General features: G+C 38.4%; 1 protein-coding gene across 3 annotated transcripts in view; it reads left to right on the top strand.

Annotated features, from left to right (window-relative positions):
- INPP4B (inositol polyphosphate-4-phosphatase type II B) overlaps positions 1-15,287 on the top strand; it is a 345,506-nt gene that overhangs the window by 284,536 nt on the left and 45,683 nt on the right. For all 3 annotated transcript variants that reach the window (XM_013303957.3, XM_055797014.1, XM_055797015.1), the window contains 5 exons: positions 3,784-3,956; positions 4,956-5,079; positions 6,136-6,253; positions 11,582-11,722; positions 14,827-14,924. In XM_013303957.3, the coding sequence (XP_013159411.3) occupies positions 3,784-3,956; positions 4,956-5,079; positions 6,136-6,253; positions 11,582-11,722; positions 14,827-14,924 (654 nt within the window). The remainder of the gene's footprint in view (positions 1-3,783; positions 3,957-4,955; positions 5,080-6,135; positions 6,254-11,581; positions 11,723-14,826; positions 14,925-15,287) is intronic.

The raw sequence follows: 15,287 nt of genomic DNA, 5'->3' as shown, positions 1-15,287 counted from the left end.
ATTCTGCTCTCAAGAAACAAGTCAATCCCTGTCTTAGATTTGCTATCTAGCTCCACCTTCTGGGGACTGGACATCCTTACTAATTGGGAACAAGAATTTTCAGGCTGAGCAAGTAGTAGATGATTGTTATGGATGACTTAGGGTGTGGCTTTATCTTCTTTCCTTTGAGCGAGTACAATTCTATTTATATTCTATAATAAAATAATTTATCCTTTCTCAGTCATTAGAGTAAGGTTTCCTACAAACTTACATTTTTTATTGTTTTCTACAAAGCAAAATGCATATGTAGGTAAAGCTCTGGATTCTTTGGGACATTAAATACTCAGTAGGATTTATTTTTAATATATTTAGCATGAATATCCTTTAATGAAAAAATGGCCATAAGAATTTCAAATCTTTGAATTCTGTCTTAATACAACTATTACTGTAAAAACTTACTTATGTTAGTTAGTATTCCAAACATGTAGTGTCCCCCCAAAAATCCTTGTGAGAAAACGATCTTGAAACTACTACAAATTATGTGCAAAATAATTTGGAATATCATAATAGAAAGTAGTTATCAGTTGTTTACTGCCAACCTGGAAGGCTGCATGAAGTAGAATCGACTTAGATTTGTTCTGGGTCCAGTATTATTAAATATTTTCATTACTGACTTGGCTTATGAAATATGGATGATGCTTATAAAAATTGCAGATGCTTAAAGCTGGGAGAGGCTTTAAGCACCATGGGAGCGGGATTAGAATGGATCTTGATGAAATGGAGCACTGAAATATTAGGATGCGGTACAGTAAGAACAAGTACAAAGTTATGTTCCTAAAGAAGCAGAAATATACAGTGCAGATTGACCAGTAAAGAGGCAGCTTGGTAGAAACAGATCTAAGTGTTATGTGACTTGTGGCCAGTATGTGACCCCTTCTTTTATGAAAAAGAGTGTCAGTGAAGCTCTTTAGCCCTATCCCCATACCCTGAAATTGTAAGAGCAGGTTCACAAAGTGTGTTGATTCTAGAAATTCTGCTTTTTCTGCCTTGCCCTGGCTGTCAGTGTACTTGCAAGATCCTTGTCTGTGTCTGTATCCAGCTCTGCTTTCCCATGAAAATGGAACAGATGTCTATTAGCTGTGCCTTCAGGTCTACTTTAAAGTGGCCAAGTATGACCTTTTTCATTATTTGCTCGAGTCAGAAGCAGACAACGAACTCTGTTCTTAACGCACACAGCCTTGTTCGCTGGTTCAGTATGCCTTGCATCTTTTGATCTCATTCTGCTGCGGTTGCCTGCCTTGACATTTATTTATTGATTAATTTAATAAATTGCTGTAACTTAAGATGCAAAAGGAGAGTTTAAATTGTCTGGTCTTTCTAGTCTGACTTCCAGTATGTCACACCTTGTGTTCTACCTTATTTCTAAATTTGACTGCGTCTCACAGAAGCCTCTGGCATTTGGTTGTTCTGCTTTTATTCCCTAGAATAAACAACCCTGTTAGTACTTATTATTTTCTCCTCATGAAGAGGGAAATTCCAGTTGCTGCTTGGCCTTTTTCATAGGCTTAAGGAGATTAAACTCTAAATCTTAGTAGCTCTCCCCTGCAAGCTCTCAGTTTTTTAGAGTGGTGTATTTAAAATGTGTATGCCAGACCTTGGCACGCGGTGTATCAGTACTCTCTTAGTCAATGGCATGTATAAAATCACCTCTTTTTGCTGGAACATGAAACTGGGGGTGGCTTATGTTCTGTTTTGTTCACGATGGCTCTAACTTCGTAACTGCTGTTTTCCAGGGAACAGTTCTTCGGTCTGTATTACTCACACTTAAATATGTATGACTCTATTAAAACACACCTTGTCTGACTGCAGAGACATTATTTGCAAAGAAACCCAGGTGGTTCTCTGTGACTGCTTTGTCCTTGTTCCTGTTTCTTCTCCTGTGCCTTATTTTTTTTCCATTTTCTCCTGGCTTTCAGAGCTCTCTCCAGTCTTCCGGGCTACAGTTTTATTCATTTACACATTTTTCTGGAGCATAACCAAACTGACTTTGTAACAGACAGCTATGTTTTCCTGACTGAAGAACTTCTTCAATACTAATGAGTCTTTCATTGGCCTGACTAAGAATGTTACCTGAAAGAATGTGCTGCTATCTTCCACCTAATTACAACTTAAATGGAATAGATTTTAATTATCATTGATTCTTAATTACACTAATCTACAGAAATATGAGTCGGTGATGGACTGTATTAAGTCAGTTATATTCCCTGGTTTTATATAGATTCTTCTGGAGTGTTGATTTCTCTTTCATTTTAAACTATAACAACAAAACTGAGATGCAGATTCTGAAGGAGGGTGATTTTTTTATTATTAATATTTGCTCAACTTAGGTAAAACCATATGCAACTACAATGCAGGTTTGATTTTCTTAAATCTGGAAAAATTCAGGAACAACTTGGTTAATTGGGCAAGTCTGAGTAAGCTCTTCTGATTTTCTTCCATTCCTTGTTACCACTTTTTTTATTTATAATGTATTAGAGTGCCATTTTTCGAGCATTTCATTAGCTTTTTTTTCTGATATTCCTAGCATATATTTTAACACAGCAAAACATATTACAAAATAGTTCTAAATCTCTCTGCTCGAAGTAGCTAAAAAAATAATGAGTTCAATATCTCTAAATATTTAAAGAGAACAATATAGAAAGAAGCTAAAAAGAAAAAGGAGTGTGACCTGAAGGTTAGTGTTTTTCCAGCCTAATCATGAAACAGATAATATCCTTTGAGATATCTGTTTGTTCTTCTGTTTTGCCTTCCGGCACCCACTTTTTCTTAAATATAGGCTCTCCACACCTTTTTTTATGTCAGTGTTATGGTTTGAGACCGGCCAGCGGCTGAGCATCACACAGCTGCTCACTCGCTTCCCCTGCAGTGGGGGATGGGTCAGAGGATCAGAAGGGTAGAAGTGAGAAAACTCATGGGTTGAGATCAAGACAGTTTAATAGGTAAAGCAAAAGCCGCTCACTCAAGGAAAGTAAACTGAGGAATTCCTTCACCGCTTCGCATCAGCAGGCAGGTGTTCAGCTGTCTCCAGGAAAGCAGGGCTCCAGCACATGTAATGGTTACTTAGGAAGACAAACGCCATACCACTGAGAGAGAGAGAGAGAGAGTGTGTGTGTGTGTCTCTGTGTGTCTGTGTGTGTCCCCCCCTTCTTCTCATACTCAGCATGACATCCCATGGTATGGGATATCCCTTTGACTAGTTCGGGTCAGCTGTGCTGCCTCCCAATTCCTTGTGCCCCTCCAAAAGTCCTTGACTAAGTATAAACTTTACCCAGCAAAGATGTGCTGTCAACATTGTTCTCACACCAAATCCAAAAGACATCACTGCACCAGCTACTAAGACAAAAATTAACTCTATCCCACAGGTAGTGTTTCATATGTTTAGACAGCAAGTTTTCAGTGCAGGAAAGAACAGGACATCTTCATCTTGGCTGTATTAATCTTGTGCTAAACGAGTTTTCACATGTATCGCTGTGTGCTCTGTTTATGACACTTTAATGCAAGTTTTACAGAGAAGTTAGGACTGTTTAGAAGTTACTGTTTCAGGGCATAGTTGGTTTGAGGCCAAGGATTTAGCCCCAGCCTTGCTGGTAAGCTGGAGTCCTACCTCTAAGCATATTCTCCAGTGACATTTGCTGTACCACTGTGGTGAGGATAGAGCTGCAAGGTTGTTGTAAAGTGTAGGGTGCTCTATGCAGCCACTGCAGCTGTCTTTCCATTCTGAAAAGGATTTCTCTCTTGTTTTAGGTGACTGGTATGAACAGCTTTATCCCCTGGTGATTACCCTGAAGGACTGCATGGGAGAGGTGGTGACCAGGGCGAAGCAATCGATGGCATTTGTTCTGCTCCAGGAGCTTGCCTGTGGCTTGCCACAGTGTTTGATGCTGACTCTAAGAAGAGACATCGTCTTTAGTCAAGCAGTAGGTTGTCTTGTGTCATTTATCTTCTACTGTTGCTGTAATTAACCATACTATTCATGCCAGTGTTTGTGGTTTTCCTTTTTGGTTTTTTTTTTTCTTTTTGCAATTTAACACAAGTTTTTAATGTGTTTTCCATTACATCCATTTAAATATTTTGTAATTTGATAGGGAAAATTATAGTAAATGGAAGTCCACAGTAACGGTATCACTGAGTCAGAGAAGTAGGTCTGCAATGGACTGGAAAATGTTACCTAAACTCCTTTTTGCACAAAGTATGAACCACAAAGCTATTTTTAGTCTTCCCAGATTATATGCCAGTTTCCTCACCTGCAGGTGATGTTCTCACCTAGCCTTGAGTTTTCCTTGCTTCTGTTCAAACTAGGTAAGGTCACCTTGGAAATGAAGAACATTTGGAAGGGTTTTTTTCAGTTTGTACCAGCATTTTATGTGTTTGAAGACTATTAGCATGTCTTTTCTCAGACTTGGCTTGTCTTGGTAAATAACTGCAGGTCTTTTGATCTTCTCCTGTACATCATGTTTTCCAGATAGATTTTTCTATAAATGATCTAATTTCTCCCTGAAGTTATATGGTTTTCCTAACATAAGTAAGGAGTTCAGGTGCAACTGCTGAAGAGATTCAGTTGCATTAGGTACCGAACTGCTTTCAAATCCATCATAATTCACAGCCTTATGTGTTTATAGCCTGCCAACAAAGGTTCTGCTTTCACTTATGTTAGTGTAAGTAACACACAACACCACGAAACAAATGAAGCTTATCTAATGTAAAATAAGGGAATATTTCACTGCTTTTTACACCCCAAAAATGCTTCACTAATATATTAATATGAAATTATACAAGTAGTCACTAAACAGAAATATCTGTGCTGTTTTCTCAATATCTAAATATAAATTCTGTTGTGTATAATGATAGCAAGCCTCATTTTAACTATGTTATAACAGTACCTCTGTTAATTTCACATTTTTTCTTTGTCTTTATAGCTTGCTGGATTGGTCTGTGGGTTTATAATCAAATTGCACACAAGTTTACATGATCAAGGATTTTTACAACAGCTTCATACTGTTGGATTGCTTGTGCAATATGAAGGACTACTTAGTACATACAGTAAGTATTGTTCTTGGGTAATTACGTTCCTTATGCATCCAGACCAGAAGTTTACTCAGAAGGTTCTTATTTTAACCTCTGTTCTGCTTCCAGCAATTTGGCTTATTGAATCAATAAATACTATCCTTAGTTGGCTTCCAAATAATAGCACATGTGACGTCATTGATACTGCATTGTCAATTCTGCATTAAAAATTACTCATTTATTTTATTCTCCGTTCCTCTTAGAACAGTAGTTGCTAATGATTCCATGCAGAATGCTGAACTACATTGTCTTAAATGCAGGAGACTCCTTCCTCAGTACAGCTAGTGGAACTTTTGGTTTTAATAAAAACTGTCTCCATTTATATAGGTATATTCCCTGACCCAAAATAGCAGGTTTATAAAGCGAACCCAAACAGCAGACTTAGTGTTACTGACTGTATCAGCCTCTGCACTGACCACACCAGTACTTGTCATGTGAAGATGGCTTGAAAACTGTTTAATTCCTAGCTTGTTACAGATGCCATTATTTGACAGGTATTAGAAAGGACATTTGGAGGGGAAAACTGCTGTATGTTTCAAAATGCTTTGAACTAGATGTATTGGAATCCTTCCCCAAATTAGAGATTTTGACCAAAGTGGAAGGATTTAGCATTTGTGAAGCTCTTTAATGCACAGGCAATTGCAGATCCTCGCTTGGAGATTGCTGTCAGGCTCCCTTTTGCATGATGCTCATTGTTGTTATTCTCAAAACCTTTGTCCTCCATCAGCAGGACAGTCTTTAAAAACACTATCAGAGTAGACAAAAATGGCTTTTCTGAGGTTATTCTATGCACATATAGAGCAGGCTGATTTTCAGAGGTGCTTAATACTCATAGTTGTCATTTAGGCACAGAGAATTGTCAGCAGTTCTAAAAATCAGTCTGCTTTTATGTAGGTTACTTGAATGTGGATTTAGAGCTGTGATTTTTAGATGCACAGACTGGAAAATATAATCCCTGTATTGCTTTACTATAACCTATTCAGTGACTGATCTGTCTACTCTCTTAATAGCCTCTGTAATCTTTCCATATAGGTGAAGAAGCAGGGATGCTAGAAGACATGGCTGTGGGAATTTCAGATTTGCAGAAAGTAATGTTTAAAGTAATTGAAGCCAAATCAGAAGATTTTTTGCCTATTATAACTGGAAGGCGGTAAGAACTTTGTTTCCTGGAGCCCATGGCATGTAGTTGTAATCTGTAGCACATGAAAACCCAGGTAATGGTTTTCCTGTTGCTGAATTATATTATATGGAAAGGGCAGTAGCTTTGCTTTTCTTGAGGTGAATGGAGGTGTAATGAGGTAGTAGGGTTTAGTAAAGCTAGTAGTAATATTGGCTCTGGGTTACTTTCCTGATGAAAAACTAAAAGTTCCAATTATTAATACAAATTAATCAAATGTGGGTTCTGCAGAGTTTCTGCTGCATTTTTCATGTATAGATACTGAATCAAAGAGAAGTGACAAGGTTAATATTTACAAAAGCGGCCTCTAACTGAAGAAACCTTAATTCTGAGGTGTCCAGATCTTGTATTTCAGTATGACAAATGAAATTGCATTTCTAAGAGTTAGGCCTTGATTGTCTTAAGATGGAAGCTGAAAAACTCAGATGCCAAAACTTAGTGGTCACTGAAAAATTATGCCTCTCTTAGTTGCTGAAGATTACAAAGGACATACGCAACCTCAGAAATCCTTGGACAAAGCCACTACACTAATACATTGTGCATTTCACATAAGCACTGCTGAATATCAGGACATAAACTGAAATATTTCATTAATTGTGGCTGTAAGAGTGCTAACAAGATTGTTACAGAGGAGGAATGGGTTTTTCATCTTCATTATTATTCTAGTCTGAAGCTACAAATGTTTTTACTTTTGCAGAAATCCCTTCCTTAATAGTATCATTAGTCTTAAGATGGCTGTAAATTAAATTCAGCTAAAAGCAGCAACTTTTAGAAAAGATGTTTTCTCTGAAGGGGGCTTTCACCAGTGATTTACTTAATTATTCTGGATGATTCACTCTCATCCTATGGGCCTTCCGAGAAAGGATTGAAATAAATAGCAGGAAGGCCGAAGTATGATAGGCAACACGTCAGGAATAATTAAGAATAATTGTGGTGTGTAGATAAAACAGAAGAAATACATCTTTTGAAAATCACAGCAGTCAAAAGTCTTGAAAAATCCAGCAGCTACATTTACTGGCTTGCTGCCATTACTGCGGTACACTGAACTGTCATGCTAGGAGGTCCTGGCTTTGAAGGAGACTTGAGCTTTAAGCTGCTGCAGGCATTCTGGATCGATGTAGTAGTCCGTCTTCAGAAAGAAGAGTTACTGCCTGTGATTGCTGTACTGTACTTACTGGCAGGTATTCACTGGATAGAATTGGTATCAGAGAAAAAAATCTTTAAGGCTTACGTGGGGGAGCCCCTTTCCTGTTGGAGCTGTGATTAGACAGCTCCTATCAGACAACATTGTTAGTCAACCATAAAAGGAGAAGACAGTGGAAAAACTAGTTATTTTCTAATTAATATTTAAGAACCCCACAATTTTTAGATTACTTCGGTTGTAACATAGTGTGGCTCGATCAAATGAAGCTAAAAGGCTGTAGAAATGCAAGACAGAAAAATAAGCTACAAATTTCTATCTTGCAGAGTCAGAGTATTCACTTGTAATTGTTTTCCTAGGGAAGTGCTTGAAACTGAGATTCTAGGCACACAAACAGATCAACCCAAAGAGCATGGCATTGACTAGCATTGTGCTGACCTGCTGATGTGGGTGGCTGACCCCAGCCACCCAAGTGAAGTAAAATTGTGTTTGGGCACTCAGGTTCTTTTATTATAGGCAAAGGTATTTAATACTTAATTTTATAAAATTCTTTGATAAAGTGTATTTGATTGTGCAGATGAACTTTGAGGCATCACGGGGTTTGGTACCATCAGACTGTCACTTAGAGCCATGTTGAAGCGATCTAAAAAAGTTTTCACTTCAGCTGAAAGAAGAGCTGGGTAAAGCATCTCCCAGCTGAGACGTAGTGGCTGACCACGTGTGCGTTTTCTTTGTGTTACAAACCAAAGCAAAAGTGCATGCTACAGGCTGGGGGAAGAGCGGCTGGAAAGCTGCCTGGAGGAAAAGGCCCTGGGGGTGCTGGTCCACAGCCAGCTGAACATGAGCCAGCACAGTGCCCAAGTAGGCCAACACCATCCTTGCTTGTGTCAGAAGCAGCGTGGCCAGCGGGACCAGGGCAGTGACCGTCCCCCTGCACGGGGCACTGGTGAGGCCGCCCCTGGAATCCTGTGTTCAGGTTTGGGCCCCTCGCTGCAGGAGGGACACTGAGGGGCTGGAGCGTGTCCAGAGACGGGCAGCGGGGCTGGGGAAGGGGCTGGGGCACAAGTGCTGTGAGGGGCGGCTGAGGGAGCCGGGGTGTTTAGCCTGGAGAAAAGGAGCCTGGGGGGGCTTATCGCTCTCTGCGACTGCCTGACAGGAGGCTGTAGGCGGGTGGGGGGTGTCAGTCTCCTGAGTAACAAGCAACAGAACGAGAAGAAACAGTCTAAAGTTGTGCCAGGGAAGGTTTAGACTGGGTATTGGGAAAAATTTCTTCACTGAGAGGGTGGTCAAGCATTGGCCCAAGTTGCCCAGGGAGGTGATGGTATCACCTTCCCTGTAGGTCTTTAAAAAACAGGTAGGTGCGGTGCTTAGGGACATGGTTTAGTGGTGGACTTGGAAGTCCTGGGTTAATGGTTGGACTTGATCTCAAAGGTCTTTTCCAGCCTAAATGATTCTGTGATTCTATGCATGTAAATTACTTGTTCTGTTTGTTGTAATGAAACAAGAGTGTGCGATTTCAGCCAACTGCTAGTGGCTGCAGGATCTATGACCCACAGCTGCATGGGGGTAATTTTTAGAAGCCTTCTGACAGGACTGCAAGTGTTTGTCTGTCTTCATACATGATGATGACAAATATTAAGAGAATAAGGCAAATAAAGTAAAAGAAAGAGATATTCTTAACCAGTCTGGTTTTAGTGAAATCATATACATTTAAATATTTAAATTTACACCATTTGTTTTGGAAGAGATGATGATTTATTATTTACTCTCTTAAGAACACTGGACTTCTCCACCCTGTTTTCCTGAGAGATCATTAAATGTTAAAAATTATGTACTGATTTTTCCTTCTCATTGGAGAATGTAGTAGCTGCATTATGCATCTCATGCTAGGATCAGCTCTTATCTCTGCACTGACTCTAGCCATTAAAGAGAGAAACCACATGGTGATAAAATTTACTGCTGTATAACTGTTTCTTGTTGAAGTAGAAGCATAGGACCTTTAAGATTTTTTGTAAATTGATGTCAAACAAGTCCTCTAGATTTCAGTACTCCAAATTCTTTTTTTCTTTTCCCCACCCAACTTCAGTACCATTCCTGGACTTTATAGACAGCTCTCTGTCACAGCTTAATAGTCTTTTCTTTACGTGATCAGAAATGGGTTGTTTTCATTGTGCAGTTGGTTATAGATTTTTAAGTTACCAGGGATTATCTCTGAGATTATAAAAAAAAATATTTTAAAAAATAAAACACAAAAAATTACAAGGGGACTCTTTCAGATGGTACTGATGTTTGTTTATCATGCCTAAAGATCGGCATTTCCCAGTGTTCTTTCACACACTGAAAGTTGTAGTTTTGAGGGTGTGAAGTGTAGCAATGCAGTGATTTGGTGGCATTTTGGTTCAGTAGTGTATGCTCTTTGAATTAGACTAAACCAACTTTTCTTCTCAACCTCATGAAAGCACTCCATCACAGATAAATGTTCTGGTACCACTTGACATCAGCTCAGAACGATCACATCCAGGTAGAGAATGATTGCTGCTATGCACAAATCATGTGAACGGAGTCCTTTACTGTCATACTTACTAAGTCTATTTCCTTCATATGGGTGATTTAATTAAAACACAAACCAAATAGACTTATCTGGGGAGTAGAACTATTTTTTTTCCCCCCTTTTTTTTTTCTTTTCTCTCTGAGACATGTATCCTCCATTCAAAATGGATAACCCCTTCAGTAGGAGCATCTGGCATTTACTCAAAGATTACACACTAGTTCTAGCCCATACCAAGGCATATGCTGTTGCCCTAGCTGGACATAATCACGTTCCAGTCACAAGTCTGTACTGGGTCCATTTTCTTTTTTTCTCAGATATGTGGGCAGGATAGAGGTTCAGACACAGCCACTAGCTCTTCTAAGCTGAAGCTGTTTATCCAGGCACCTGCTCTGAGATAGTGCCACTCATCCCTCCAGCTTACCAAGGGTGTCATAGCTACTGCAGAAGCTGCCCTTTTTCTTCAAGGTTTTCTGCTTTTTCTCACCCAAATTCTACACATGGGTAATCCAGATTGTATTTTAATTCTTCAGCAGTAACCTGATTGATTAAGATAAGGGTTGGAAGGGCTTCATGATAGATTATTTTAATAGGTGCAAACAGTTTTCCATCTTAAGTTTAGACACAAAAGTTGTGTGACTTCCTAGGCCTGGTTTCTGTAGGTAGGATAAAGATCCTCCTTCTCTCCTGTTGCTGTAATATTCTTCCTTCTTGGTGGTATACCAAATAAGCTTTACAGAAGAGAAAATTTCAGTCTTCATTATCAGTTGGCCCTCTGAATGATTAAAATGCCAAGTCCTGGAGACAAATGGACTTGCTTCTAGTCTATTCTTTTTTATTAGACTGATAGTTCTAATAACAGAAAAAAAGCTAACAAAAGCTAAGTTAACAGCATCCCATTGTTTCTGTTGCGAGGTCAGGCATCAATCCTCAAAGACAATTCAACTTGAGGGTTCCACACGATCGGAATTTGGACTGACAGCCACAATAACATGTTTTTCAAAAAGTCAGACTAAACACAAACATAAAACCAGTACTTCTATATATCATATCCTTTCTCCTAAGGTAGGATTCATGTTTGTGTAATGAGCCTTCAATTATTATCTTCACAAAGCCAATGTTGTTATTGGTGATGCTTTCTATCCCCAGGGAGAAATACCAGCCACTGAAGAAAATGGGAATTTTGCATTGGGCTTTTGTGAAAGGATTTTGCTCATATTACATTTAGAGTGGATACAGAATTAAGTTATGACTTCTGAAAGGAAGTTGTTTCTGAAACCCTGCAAAGATGCATTTTGAGAGTTGAGGTGTTCTCATTGATATTTTGGTAGCAGAAGACTTTTTTACTGCTTTCATCTTTAGTCCTATTTTCACTTCAGTAAACAAGTCAGTATCAAGAGTGTAGAATTACATATACCTGCCTTTTTTCCTATAGCTTGGTTATGCTTTTAAAACAAGCAAATTGAATCATCACACTTTGTGGTTCAATATAATTAAGGGGAAAAGGGGAGAACTGATTTATGAGTCTACATGTTCTCTATAATTTAGGAGGGTTATAATTTTAAGCAAATAAATCAATATTACCATCCTTATTCCTTTTTATTTTTCCTAGTGAACATTACATTATAGAGGTCCAGCTTCCAGCAAAGATGTTTGAATTGCTGCCACAAGAGATTAAAGAAGGAAAGCTGATTCGCATGTATCCAGTACTCTTTAATGTTGGAATCAATGAACAGCAAACACTTGCAGAGAGGTAAGGAAAAAATAAGTTTCATTTTCTGTCCAAATAAGCCATGCTAGTTACACGCTGTCTCTCAGGATTAAAAATAAATCTTCTATTGTTTGCTCTTGGACCATCTCATGTTGACTCAGTGTGTATTTTAAAAAGTGTTAAAGGAAATAAGCACAAGCTATGAAGCCGTGCAAAATAATGAAATAGTCCAAGTGAAGATATGACCATATGCAAGACTTTATTTCACACAATCAACACAAAGTTTCCTTTGGATACAGTTATAAAATGGGTTTCTATTTCACGGATGTAGAAATTTGTATACAGTACTTTGGTCTTCTGAAACATGAGTTTGAAATTTTGGAATTTTTATTAACTTAAAGGTGAGGTTGAAGATGCTGGACAAGTCATAATCTAGAAAGAGATTGTATTTCTTAGCTTTTTAGGGCTTTTTTCCAGGGCTGAGGGAGTGGTACTTTAATAATAGGGAATGTGTTAGTAATGTGTTTGTTGGAACATGAAGGCTGATGTTAAAGTTCTGACGTGTTAATATTGCTCCTCTGAAAAGATTGCTGGAAACTAATTAATTAGTACAATAACAGTCAAAGATTCATCAACCTATTAATTTTCTCTTTCAAGAGAAGGGTATCTGTCAGTCATGTTAAATTACCAAGTTTGTGCAATACTAAAACTGCAAGGTAGACATCAACGAGACAGCTACTTTTTTTTTTTTTTTTAACTGGTTCTATTAACAGAGCATACAAGAGACATAATACCTATCTTTAGATTCCATTCATTACAAACTGAAAACCAAAAGCAAAATTATAGCTGGTGAAATAGAGGGAGACAGAGAAAAAGTGTTAACTGGGCAATAGGCAAGAAGTTAAGCACAACAGGAGTTTCACCTCCTGTTCTTTGTAGACAGCAGAGTGAAAGCAGTCTTTTAAGGAAGACTTCTAAGGGGTGCCATCAGGTGGCTTCGCGGATGTTTATGGGAGTTCTGAGTGGTGATGTGTGAGAAAATGTAGGTAGAAAATTTAAATGGGAGACAGGCTGAATCAGAACACGGTAAAAACTGGCATTTTACTGGTGAAAGGGTTGAGTAGTTGGTTTGAGAACTTGAAACATTCTTGAAAATGAAAATAGCTTATTCTTGATGCCATAAAGAAGGGAAAAGTAATGCTATGAGAGGAGTGACATGGCCAAAGTGGTAGCATAGAAAACCAACAAAATCAGTCATGACAATTGTGGCTAGGACGCATCATGTTTCTCCAGAATCAGAGCAAAGGAATATGCAGTAACCAGGAACAAAGTTTGTGAGTGCTTACATGGGTGGGATAAACAGGAAGGACTAAATATTACAGACGCCTTGAAGAAAGTTTTGACAAGATTTAGAAATGGCCTGGATATACGGGGACTTGTAGGGCAGTCATTGTGAAAAGGTGTCTGGCTTGCAGATGAGTGGCAGAAGAATGGTTGCATTGTGCCCAAAGAAAGCCGTGAATGAAAAGTTAGTATCTGTATATCTATAAATGTAGATATATATTAATAACTATATCTGTCAAGCAAATCAGGTTGGATTATTCCATGTAGAAACAGCTTTTCTGCATGCACTTACAGGTGTAAACATTAGCCTTAATTCAAAATATTGCTTGACTCCTAAAGCTGCACACTTGTCTTCGAGATTGGAAATAGTGCACGTGCTTTTTGGTAAAAAAGGGGGGGGGGTTGTGGGAAAATGAACATAAGAGTAGACATAAAGTTTTGTGTTAAATTTCTAGAAAATGTTACTTAATTAGATGAAAACATCTCTTCTCTCAGTAAAGCACAGTTCAGAATATATCTGATGTAAAAGAAATATTCTCATGTCACAGTGCAGCAATGGCTACTGAGGAATTAGCTGAGTCTTTTCTTTCTTTGGCCCATTTAGATATTTGATTTCATTCTGCATGAAGTAGCAGTACATTTGGTATCTTCTGATTTGTGTCCCCTGTTCTCTACCTGAATTTCTCACTTAACCTGTCCATGCCTCTCTTTCTATACTCTTCCATTTCCTTTTCTTCATTTCAAGATCAGTCGCAAAACTTGGTCCTAACTGTCTAAGGGACATTCCTGCCTTTACATTCATACCTCTCATAGCAGAGGTACCAGGAGGTTTGTTTATTTATTTATTTATTTAGCCTATGTGAAACTTGGCTGTTGTAGACATTTTGGTCTCAGAAAGATACTTGTCTGTATAGCTATAGTCAGTTCATGGATAAGCGTAATGGCATCCTGATGTCTGGATTTTCTGTGAGGTGCAGGATAAAGAGGATTTGGACTACGTGTTCCCAGCAGATCTGACTGCTGCACGAAACACCAGGACATGCTCCTGAGCCAGCCGCAGCACTGCAGAGTGACTGCTGAGGTCTGTGTGCTGCAGCAAGCTTAAATGCAGATGACTGATGCCAGCTAGCCCGTGGGTCATAACTCTGTGAAGCTTAATAGTGAAATCACTGCTCAATAGCAGAGAAACTGTTCTCTCATTATTTTCAGATACAAGAAACCAAGATAACTAACAGCTCAGGAGCAGCGTAGGGCAGAAAGGGCCCAGAGAAGTAATCAGTTTGGCTATTTATAGCAAATATTCTCAGACCAGAGCAGAAATTAGTTCTTCAGAAGGTTTTCTACACGACACTCACATCTTTTCCATCTTGTGTGGCTTCAATATTGTCCAAGTCTGGTAGGAATTAATATACCTAAGCAACAGCAGCAGTAAGAGCTGTAGGAGTTGGTGTTCTCCGCCTGCGGTGCCATTTGAAATTCCCATAAAGAGCATTTATTTATTCAGGATCTGTGAAGAGAAAAAAGAATATGTGCCTTACTGAATGTTTGTCTGTTAATGGATTACTTTGTCCATACGTTTTTGGAAGAATTATCCCTGATTGATGGCCTCATTCCCAAATATTAGTTTCAAAGCACATGAGAGATTAATGACTGTATGTTTGACAAAATCTAGTACATTTGATACTAGAAAAAAAAAATCAAGTTATTTCTTTATGCAAAGAAATCAGTCTGAAGGATAATTTAGCTTTGTTTTGGGTTTGTTTGGGGTTTTTTTATCATCATTTTATTGTGGTTTTTTACAGGTTTGGAGATACCAGTTTGCAGGAAAACATTAACCAAGAAAACTTGGAACTTCTGAAAGAATATTACAAGCTGTTTACAGAAAAAATGCCTCGTGATTGTGAGTACAAAATAATGCAATATCCAAATGGCTTTGAAAAGATTTGATAGGTGAAATATAAGAAACTAATATTAGCACAATATTAGTATGCAGCTTTTAGATTTAGGCCTCGGTCCCATAACTTGTTCCATAAGGTTACACACTTTGAGCCTGTACCCTGCTAAAGTCAATAGTGATTGCAGGCCCAAAGCCCCAGTAGAAACTACAGGGAGAGTGAAACAGAGTCATGATGAACTAAACAGCTATTTTAAATTATTATTATTATTATTATTATTATATGCTTTTTAATATTTCAAGTAGAGGACATTCTGTACATACTACATTTTTACAGAAATACTCGGTGGGAATTTTCATCAGTTTCAG

This window comes from Falco peregrinus, chromosome 2 (assembly GCF_023634155.1).
Source record: "Falco peregrinus isolate bFalPer1 chromosome 2, bFalPer1.pri, whole genome shotgun sequence".
In the NCBI taxonomy this organism is placed as follows: domain Eukaryota; kingdom Metazoa; phylum Chordata; class Aves; order Falconiformes; family Falconidae; genus Falco; species Falco peregrinus.
This window is presented reverse-complemented; position numbering and strand designations above follow the sequence as displayed.